This window comes from Vanacampus margaritifer, chromosome 20 (genome assembly GCF_051991255.1).
Source record: "Vanacampus margaritifer isolate UIUO_Vmar chromosome 20, RoL_Vmar_1.0, whole genome shotgun sequence".
Classification (NCBI taxonomy): Eukaryota; Metazoa; Chordata; class Actinopteri; order Syngnathiformes; family Syngnathidae; genus Vanacampus; species Vanacampus margaritifer.
The window spans coordinates 7224138-7234950 of NC_135451.1; the positions used below are offsets into that span (position 1 = coordinate 7224138).

At 37.3% G+C, this 10813-nt stretch overlaps 2 protein-coding genes and 1 long non-coding RNA gene across 4 annotated transcripts in view; 2 read left to right on the plus strand and 1 right to left on the minus strand.

The window, feature by feature from the left end:
• LOC144040248 (cyclic nucleotide-gated channel beta-3-like) overlaps nucleotides 1-1333 on the plus strand; it is a 9826-nt gene extending 8493 nt beyond the window's left edge. For both annotated transcript variants that reach the window (XM_077554296.1, XM_077554297.1), the window contains 4 exons: nucleotides 107-225; nucleotides 599-751; nucleotides 905-1049; nucleotides 1130-1333. In XM_077554296.1, coding sequence (XP_077410422.1) covers nucleotides 107-225; nucleotides 599-751; nucleotides 905-1049; nucleotides 1130-1147 — 435 coding nt within the window. In that variant the 3' untranslated portion in view covers nucleotides 1148-1333. The remainder of the gene's footprint in view (nucleotides 1-106; nucleotides 226-598; nucleotides 752-904; nucleotides 1050-1129) is intronic.
• The window catches only part of LOC144040252 (uncharacterized), a 3755-nt gene extending 1187 nt beyond the window's left edge, over nucleotides 1-2568 (minus strand). The window contains exons 1-2 of the long non-coding RNA XR_013289682.1: nucleotides 2511-2568; nucleotides 669-734 (exon numbers count right to left, since the gene is read on the minus strand). This is a non-coding gene — a long non-coding RNA (uncharacterized LOC144040252). The remainder of the gene's footprint in view (nucleotides 1-668; nucleotides 735-2510) is intronic.
• Nucleotides 1591-10783, plus strand: LOC144040247 (cyclic nucleotide-gated channel beta-3-like). Its single transcript, XM_077554295.1, has 18 exons — nucleotides 1591-2009; nucleotides 2186-2327; nucleotides 2549-2690; nucleotides 4034-4197; nucleotides 4284-4583; nucleotides 4643-4851; nucleotides 4928-4978; nucleotides 5062-5148; nucleotides 5228-5292; nucleotides 7119-7241; nucleotides 7354-7495; nucleotides 8337-8496; nucleotides 8574-8671; nucleotides 8766-8849; nucleotides 8921-9039; nucleotides 9981-10133; nucleotides 10262-10391; nucleotides 10541-10783. Exons 1-18 carry the CDS (start codon nucleotides 1917-1919, stop codon nucleotides 10559-10561), a joined length of 2283 nt encoding a protein of 760 aa, XP_077410421.1. The 5' UTR covers nucleotides 1591-1916; the 3' UTR covers nucleotides 10562-10783.
• Nucleotides 10784-10813: the final 30 nt, after the last annotated feature.

Genomic DNA, 10813 nt, shown 5'->3' on the forward strand with positions numbered 1-10813 from the left:
GGATACTTTTATAGATTACAATGGATTACCAGTAATTTGCAATATAGCTAGTTTTGTGGAATTATCCCATGGCCATTCATTTGTAACCCTTTTGCTTTCTCGGCAGGGTGACATTGGTAAAGAAATGTATATCATCAAGAGCGGAGCAGTGCAGGTTGTGGGGGGACCTGACAACAGTATTGTCTTTGTCACACTTAAGGGTGGCTGTGTGTTTGGAGAGATCAGGTCAGATACTCATAACATATCATATGATATCATAACATATCACATGATATCATAACATATCATATGATATCACATGATATCATAACATATCATATGATATCACATGATATCATAACATATCATATGATATCATATGATATCATAACATATCACATGATATAACATCATAACATATCATATGATATCATAACATATCATATGATATCATAACATATCATATGATATCATAACATAACATCATATGATATCAAAACATATCATATGATATCATAACATATCATATGATATCATAACATATCATATGATATTATATATGATATGATATGATATATGATATTATATTATATTATATTATATTATATTATCATTTCAGTCTGCTGCAGTCATCCAAAGACGGAGGAAACAGACGGACAGCAAATGTCAAAGCCTACGGTTTTGCCAACCTTTTTGTCCTCGAGAAGAAAGACTTGTTTGATATCCTCGTCCACTACCCAGAGTCTCAGAAAGTGCTGGCCCGAAAAGGAAGGTGAGACAAAAGCACGGTGTGTTAAAGTTAAAAATGTAAAGGCTATTCTCAATTCAATAGTGACTTAGGTGATAATACCGTCATTTGAGCCATACATAAATCGATTGTTAAAATATTAATTGATATTAAATACATGCATGCATGTGTGTATAGAAAATTAATGAAGGCCAAGGGTCCAGCAGCAGCTAAAGCAGAAGAGGACAAGAAGAAAGGTCTGGCACTTTTTGGACTCAAGCCGCCCACGCCCAAATTGCTGAGAGCCTTCGGTGGAGGCAGAAAAATGATGGACAAACTCAAGGTAAGGTAATTTAACAGTTTGTATACATTTTGTGATCTTCACTGTTTCTTTTCTGATCTTTTGTGTTCTTTTGTTCTTAGGCTTCTGCTGGCACATGAGAGACACTTCTATTCATTCATTTTACCAACTCCGTTTTGGGAGTGTATTTTTTATTTCAAGCCTCATATACGGTATGCCTCTTTTATACTGAGAGACAATGTATACTTTTTATTTTACTGTCATTGCATTTACACAAAAATATCCTGAGAATGTTGTCTTCCTGTGTGACCGAGACTGCAATATATTTTATGTATAAATGTACTGTAGCCGTCTGTTTACCTTTGTTTGCATTCATTTTCATTCACTCCTCGGTGGTTGTAGAAACCTAACAGAGGTGATCTAATAATTGCTGCATTAAATGGTTAAAATATTTAACTACAACTGTAATTTATCATCGTTATTTTTGTGTGTGTGCGTGTCTGCCAGCGAGCGAGCGAGCGAGAGAGAGAGAGAGAGGTGCTGATCATAATCCAATTATCCAGACTGTGACCTCTTCTGACATACAGGACCAAAATAAATTTAGGGACTTTTTTGGGTTCCATTGCATGAACTTGAAACAACTTAATACAACGTTCTTGTCATTCAACAGTACTGATTATATCAAGACTTTTGGTGGCAATATATTTTCTAACCCCGCGAGAAGCAGTTAAGCTTCCTTGATACTGACTGATGTTAGTGACGGCTGATCTGGTGACGACTGCAAGAGAAGGGCAGTCCTCAGAGGGAATTATTCAGGTTAAAAGGAATTAATTGCGCCAGTCTGTTGTTTGTTGATGTGAGAGTCAGACAACAATGATCCTGTAAAAAGGAGGAGAACACGATTCTGCCATGCTCACAAGGTTAAAAAAAATAATGAAGGCTCCTGAGCCTGCACCAGCCCAAGCTGCTCCTGTGCCTTCTTCCGCCGCTCCGCCAGCTAAGGTAAGTCTTTTACTACCTTTGAAAACTATTTGGAGACGTAGCTCAAAAAATATTTGTCTTAAATTTTCATCATTACTTGACAAAAAGCAGTTGTTTTCCAATGCATTGCTTCACCGAACTGCTCACATTCCAATCGATGGAGGTGACCGAGTGAATGGGCTTGATTTTGTCTATAGCCTCCTGAAAAGAAGGAGACCGCTCAACCAAAGGTGGACGCAAAGCAAAAGGAGAAACGGAAAGAGGAACCAGCCAAAGGAGAGAACAAAGAAGATGTGAAAAAGAAAAAGGAAGAACCTACGAAAGAACAGCCAAAGCCGGGTAAAAGAAGATTTGATCAAATGTGATTTTTTTTTTTATTCACTTCGAATATTATGCTAGACATTAGCTATAAGGTCAATTGTGTTCATTTGTATTATTTCCGTATAATATTTCTATCATGACTACTTGACTTTTACTTAGAAACTATAATGCAGACCAAAGAGATTTTATCTGTTGGTTCACCTGATGGTCTTGGGTCTGTTTATTTTTTCTTCACTCAGCTCCTGCCCCAGCAGCTCCTGCCCCAGCAGCTCCTGCCCCAGCAGCTCCTGCCCCAGCAGCTCCTGCCCCAGCAGCTCCTGCCCCAGCAGCTCCTGCCCCAGCAGCTCCTGTAGAAGCTGCCAATCCGGAGGGAGCAGGAGGGTAAATAATGTCTTCATACTTTCAAGTAAATACATTTGCTGTACAGGGATCCTGGCGTAAAACAACACGGGTTGTAAAGAAAAAAACTAAACAGAAGTTGTCAGTAAAAATGGCAACGTAAGATGGCTGCCCTCTGGCTTCAGCCAGTCCAGTCATAGTGTCAAGACTGTTCACCATGAAATGACTTCTCATCCCTTTAAGGGGAGATCAAGTAAAAACAAAAATAATATGTACAATCTGATCTATGCGACCCCACTACACTAAACGCGACATTCTAATTAATAATGTGGTTGTGGAATATGAATTAAGTAGCAAAATGCATCCATTTTTATCCCTCTCATTGGGCGGCCATTTTGTCACTTGATGTCGATTAGAAGCAACATCACAGTGACTAAGGGCCAGGTAACGACCAATCACGGCTCACCTGCTTTCTGGGTTTGATCATGTGACCTTAGCGAGCTGAACCCTAATTGGTTGTTACCTGAGCCTTAGGCACTGTGATGTCATTTTCAGTCTACAACAAGTGGTAAAATGGCCGCCCGCTAAAATGGATAAAAACGGGTGGATTTACCTGCTTCATTAATATTCCATTCCATAATATTTAGGTGAACGGTATGGGATTTTTTAATAGGTTCTAGGTGAACTAATGAATACACACACACTCGCACGCACGCACGCACATACACATACAAAAAAACTAACAAAAAAAAAAGAGCAATAATGATGATATGTCAAATCGGTAAAATTACCGAATGAACAATACTGAGTTCTCCAGAAAAAAAAATAACAGTGTCAAGACTGTTCACCATGAAATGACTTCTCATCCCTTTAAGGGGAGATAAAGTAAAAAATATATATATTTACAATCTGTTCTATGTGACCCCACTACACTAAACACGACATTCTAATTAATAATGTGGTTGTGGAATATGAATTAAGCAGCAAAATGCATCCATTCTTATCCCTCTCGTTGGGCGGCCATTTTGTCAATTGCTGTCGATTAGAAGCGACATCACAGTGACTAAGGGCCAGGTAACGACCAATCACGGCTCACCTGCTTTCTGGGTTTGATCATGTGACCTTAGCGAGCTGAACCATAATTGGTTGTTACCTGAGCCTTAGGCACTGTGATGTCATTTTCGGTCTACAAGTGGTCAAATGGCCGCCCGCTAAGATGGATAAAAAACGGGTGGATTTACCTGCTTCATTAATATTCCACAAATGCATTATTAGAACAGATATTGTATTTTGTTGTTTGTGCATTAGTGACTGATTATCAGCCACATAATAGCCTGTTTTTAGATAAAATGACAATCTTTTGTCAACTCTGAATCTTCAATCAGTGAAGAGAATGCAGCATCGCCTCCTACGCCTCCCGTTGTCTACTCCCGTTACACCGACGAAACTCTCAGATGGTTGGCCAAATTATTTCGGGAGAGAACAGAGGCGCTGAAAGAGAAAGTCACTGATCCGTATGCCAGCTCTCCTGAAATCACCCCACCTGTCAGTAAGTATGGACAAAAACAAAAACAAACACATAAACGCACGGGTGGCTGCGGTGTTGTCGAACCCGCCTTTCCTCTGCCTCCCAAGCGCCCATTCTCAAGAAGGAAGATTACCGCAGACTGAAGGAAGAGGAGCGAAGAGCAAAAGAGGAAGCGGAGAAGAAGAAGGCGGAGGAGGCGGCCAAAAAGGCAGAGGAGAAGAAAAAGAAGGATGAGGAGAAAAGGTTGGAGGCAGAGAAAAAAGCTGAGGAGGAGAGAATTGCGCAAGAGGCCCAGAAGAAACAGAAGCTGCTCCCGGATATCAACTTCACCTGCTTTGATATCCTTTTCCGACCTATAGAAGAAAAGCTGGATACCGTCCTGGGGTCTACCATAGACCCTTTCACAGGTAGGTGAGATCCAAATCCAGTAAGCGGACAAATAAATATGTGAAATTTGTCTCCTCAGATCGCCGTTACATCGCTTGGTTGGCCGTCTTAGCCATGGCGTTCAACTACAACGTTTGGTTCTGCTCCGTACGCTTGGCCTTCCCCTTCCATAACGAGACGGCAAACCGATACTGGATCTTCTTTGATATCCTGAGCGACGTTGTGAACGTCCTGGACATCATGATTTGGCAACCTCGGCTTCAGTTTGTCAAAGCCGGCGATATTATTGTGAGCGAAATGATAGTACGTTTGACGATGCGATATGAAAACACAGCATCTGTAGGATTTGTAATTTCTCCTGCAGAAAGACGGCGTCGTGACAAAGCAACATTATCGGAAATCACCTCGTTTTAAGGTATTAAGTGTGAGAAAGCGCTTGAATCACAGAAATGTTTCTGATCTTTTCTACCCGATTCTCATTTATTTTGTCCTGCGTAGACTGACATCTTCTCCGTCCTCCCCTTTGACCTTCTCTGCCTACACTTTCAATTCTCTGCCGTTTACAGACTCAACCGCTTCATGAAGGTAGGGCAGGCCACTGATTCATTTCTTCTACTCACTATTATTGTACATATTTTCCTTTTATTCGTTTTTTGTGTCACAGGTTGAGTCATTCTTTGAATTCAGTGATCGACTTGAGAGTATCATGGCCAAAGCTTATATCTGGAGGTAAGCGCTGCTCTAATTTCAGTTTTCACTATCAATCATTTGCAAGTATTAGGGAGACCGGGGCTAGTTGTATCACTTTTTATACATGTCTTGGAATCAATACATCATATATAAACAAAATGTATACCAGATGAAGCACCAAAGTATAAGGTATAATTTTTGTATTCATGTCATTTTCATACTTTTTGTCAGTGCAGCGTTATAAGCCATCGAATAGAGGGCGTGAACATGTGACATGTTGCCCCACCTATGGGTAAGTTGTCACACGATATGGGGTAGGATGTCACATTGGATTTTGCAACTAATAAAACAAGGACAACATTATATTTTTTCTCCTGTTTTGTTTTGTTTTTACAAGCAGAGAAATTTAGTCGTTGATCTTGATAATTTACCATAGTCATTGGGCAAACTTTAACATAAAATATTATGAAATAGATTATGGTCATCGCTCTCAGCCTCAAATGCCTGTTTTGTTTCCCTTAAACTGGAAATTTTAGATTAAATTGAATTTAAAAAAAGAAAGCATTTCGATTAATGGATGGATGGTTCATCATGAAATTTAAACCAGTTCTGACATGTGGGCATACTGTCGTTGAAATTCAACAACTGGAAAATCCATTTGTAAACAATGAAACAAAACCTAGCAGACCAATTTCCCACTCTTCAGACTCATCATCTGAAGACTAATTCTGGCATACATAAACAGAGTTGCCAGAGGTGCATTTTTCATTGGACCATTCTTTGCATGTGACAACAAACCCCAAAATGACTGAGACAAGTTGCCCCAAACTACTATGTTGGCTAATTCTTGCGCTAGTTCAAAGTTAGCTTAAAACAGAACAGTGACTGAGGTGTGGCAAGATGCCTGAATCTCTCCTCTAACGAGTCCACATGATTTGCTGCTAGAATTTGTCTATGTATGAGGCCTGTTTCAAATATATTAAGTTGATTTTTTTTTACTTTGGGTTGTGCAAAACAGAAAACTGGCCTTCATGTCAGCTCACAATGTGCTATTCTCTTCTCAAACAGTACACAACCTCTGACCATTTATACGAAGAAAACTAGTATTCCACTTTTTTGTTGCGCCCTCTGGTGGAGAAAATAAAATTGCAATGTGACAACTTACCCGTGGTACAACTAGCCCCGGTCTCCCCCTATTTATAGGGGTGTCCAAATTAGTGTGCCTTATTTTTGAGTTAATTTAACGATCCTCTAACACCATTTTTTTTTTTAAATGCGCGATTAATGACCGCCCCTTACTTGGAAAGCCTGTCCTGGGAGAATTCCAATCGCAACGCAGCAGACACATCCACGTCAAAGTTTAGCAGTAATAAATGTAATAATAATATTTGTGGAGAGTGGGGTCAAGTTGTGTTTTACAGTTTTAAAAATGTGCAGAATTTCACAACTTATAATAAAGATGAGATAGCTCTGAATATGAAAAGAAAAATGCACCGAGCTCTCACGCAATTATGTCATCTAGTGGCAGAAAAATGAGCTCAACACAAATCAATATCACACTTGTTTGTTTTTTTACAGTACAGTACAACTCAATTTTATGAATTATTATGAGATTACTGTATCAAATCCATATTTCTATTTTTTTTTAAATTCAACTTTTATGTTAACAAGAGTATGAAAACTTTAAGGGAAAAAATTATTGTACATTTAGAACAGATATAAAATTTGCGATTAATCGTGAGTTAACTTTTGAATTAATGGGATTAATTACGCATTTACGATAAAAATAAATAAATAAATGAATCGCCTGACAGCCTAATTATTTATCTTGGGCGTTTTTCACGGTCTTTCTCTTTCCAACCAAGAGTGGCTCGCACCACAGGCTACCTGCTCTACAGCCTCCATCTCAACGCCTGCGCTTTCTACGTTGCCTCCGTACATCAGGGCCTTGGCACCACTCCGTGGGTCTACAGTGGAAACGGGACAGCGTATGTGCTCTTCATTTTCATTCATCAAAGTGTCAACTATATTGTGGCAAATAATATATTAATTGTGTACCTCTTTAATGCCATATTACTTTCTTCTATTTGTTTTCCACAGGTACATCCGATGCTACTACTTTGCAGTGCGCAGCCTGATCAACATCGGTGGACTACCCGAACCTACAACCACCTTTGAGATAACCTTTCAGATGACCAACTTTTTCATTGGTGTCTTTGTGTTCTCCAGCCTGATTGGCCAGGTAAGGATCATCTTAACTCATTCACTGCCATTGACGGCTATCGACGTCAAAAAATCATTTGAACTATTTCTATTAGTTTAACATTTTTCCCACTTTTGTTAAAAAAGAGTATGAATACCAAGAAAAAAATATTATACATTTAGAACAGATATAAAATTTGTGATTAATTGTGAAGTCATGCGATTGATTACGATTAAAAATTTTAATCGCCTGACGCCCCTAATTTTTGATATTTTCTTTCTTTTTTTTTTTAATTCATTCACCGCCGTTGATGGCTATAAACGTCAAAAAATCATTTTAACTAGAGTGTGAAAACCTAGAATTTTTTATTGTACATTTGGAACAGATATCAAATTTGTGATTAATCGTGAGTTAATTAGTGAAGTCATGCGATCAATAACAATTAAAAAAAATTAATCGCCTCTTGCCCTTAATTTTTTATAATTTTTTAAAATGAATTTATGCCAGTGAATGAGTAAAATTTAGTAACATTTAATCAGTTTTCAGGGTAGTTCAGTTTTTTTTTTTTTTATGCTTAGATTCAGTTTAGTTTTAGTTAGTTTCAGTATTAGCTTTCGTTTTTTTTATGTATGTATTTATTTATTTGTTTTAATGTGTTATTTGTGCACAATATTTATCGCATGACTTCAATAGTTAACTCATCTGTACAATAAAACATTTTCTAGGTTTTCATACTCTTGTTAACAAAAGTGGAAAATATGTTAAACTAATAGAAATAGTTCAAATGAATTTTTGACGCCTATAGCCGTCAATGGCAGTGAATGAGTTAAAAAACAATTTTTTAGGGTTTGCTTCTACGCAACATTTTTCTAAATCACAGATGAGAGATGTCATTGGAGCAGCAACAGCGGGTCAAACATATTTCCGGGCATCAATGGATGGCTGTGTAGCTTACATGAACACTTACACAATCCCAAAGTATGTCCAGAACAGAATAAGGACTTGGTACAACTACACTTGGGATTCTCAGGGAATGCTTGGTGAGTTCTTTCACAACTATAATCAGAAATTGCAAATCGAATGACCAAAAATTTTAAAAAAAGGTGATTACCTTCAGATGAGTCGGAGCTGCTGGATAAGATGCCGCTAGTGATGAGAACTGCCATTGCCGTGGACATCAACCTGGCTACCTTCCAGAAGATTGCTCTCTTTCAGGTGACTCCGCTTTAACTCAACAGACTTTCGGCTTTTACTGCTATCATTTGGGCCTTGTCAAACTTTTGGAGTTGGAAACGGATGTTTCTTCCAGGGCTGTGACCAGCAGATGTTGGTGGACATGCTACTGAGGCTCAAATCGATTATTTTTCTTCCTGGAGATTTTGTGGTGAAGAAAGTGAGTACCGGTACATTTACTTAGTACTCGGCAAGTACGCTCTCTAAACACATCTTGTGCTCTTGCTGCAGGGTGACATCGGTAAAGAGATGTACGTTATCAAGAGCGGAGCAGTGCAGGTGGTGGGAGGACCTGACAACAGTATTGTCTTTGTCACACTTAAGGCTGGATGTGTGTTTGGAGAGATCAGGTTAGTGAGCATGGGTTACATTGGCTACTTATCTTTAAAATTATATATATATATATATATATATTTTTTTTTTTACAGTACTGGAAATGGAAAAAACAAATGGGGAAAAAAAACATGATCAATAAAAAACACAACAAAAAAACACTACTATAAATGTAAATTTAAAAAATGTATAATAAACAAAAACAAATGTTAAATGAAAAATGAAGAAAAAAACATACATTAAACGGAAAAATATGATAAATGAAAAAGCATATTGAATAAATGGAAAACACATACTGTAAACGAAATAATAAAAAGCTAAATAAAAAAGTTTAAATGAAAAAAATCAATAAATGAAAAATAAGATAAATGACAAAGCATATATAATAACAAAAAAAAAACACTAAATGAAAATGTGTATAATAAACAAAAACAAATGAAAAAAACACAGAACTGTAAAGGGAAAAACATGAAAAAAAACACTGTAAATGGCAAAACATAAAACAAACATAAAACAAACAAAAAAAACACTTTAAAAATATATAAATTATAAACATATATGTATAGTAAACAAAACAACATGCTGTAGATGAAAAAACAAAACAAAACCTCTACTTCCGCAGATTTCACTTATTGCGGGTTTTTGGAATGTAATCCCTACGATAAATTCGGAACATCGTACTTAAAAAAAAAAAATCAGAAAAATAATACATTGATTGAAATTGCAATAACAGATTTCTTTTTTAACCATTTAAATTTGTAATATAATTCTTGACCCTTGGGGTATTTTGACAAAAGCATGTCACAGAAATGTTATAAGGCACCTCATGGGAACTAGATTCATTATTTATTGATACTATTGATCGGCTCAATGTTTTATTAGAGTACAGAAATTATGTACAAAAAATTCAGACACCGTGTACCAAAAATGTTTTTATTCTGACTTCTCTCTGTATAAGTTTGCTGCAGTCTGCCAAAGATGGAGGGAACAGACGGACAGCAAACGTCAAAGCGTACGGCTTTGCTAATCTCTTTGTTTTGGAGAAGAAGGATTTGTTTGATATCTTGGTGCACTACCCAGAGTCTCAGAAGGTTCTGGCTAGGAAGGGAAGGTGAGTCATGCCTGAATTGCCCAAGAGTCATTATACATGCAACTTTTGTTAGAACTGTTTTTGTGTTGCTGATTATAAGGATGCAAATGTGTACATTTATATTTATTTTTGTGTACATTTGTCCTAAGGAAACTGACCAAGGCTAAACCTCCTCCAGGTGCTAAAGATGAGGAAAAGCCAAAAGGTCTTGCTTTCTTTGGCCCAAAACCGCCAACACCCAAGTTAATTAGAGCGTTTGCCAACCTAAGCAAACTAGCGGTAACGTCACTTTTTAAAAAAAACTTTTTGTTGTGTTTTTATAAATTGTTGCTTGTAAAAATGAAGATGTTAGTAATGTTGTAAATCAATGACATGGGAGCAAAAGTGCAGATGCGCTTCATGAGTAATTTGTGTTTTCCTCTTCACAGAAACAGAAATCTGCAGCCTGATTCATTGTGGACTCTGGTTTCAACTGAAAATGACGATTGCATTTTTTTTTTAAACAACTATTTCGTGAATCATGCTTGAATCGGTCTATAAGATAAATGTGAATGTGTATTTTTGCAGAAATGTTATAATGTGCAAGTAGAGTATCAAGCAAAAGTACAAAAATCAGAGACTGGAAAGGTTTGTTTTTGTATCACTTTTTGCAAATAAACATCCGAGCAGCATATACGCATCACACATATTGCAAAAATGCC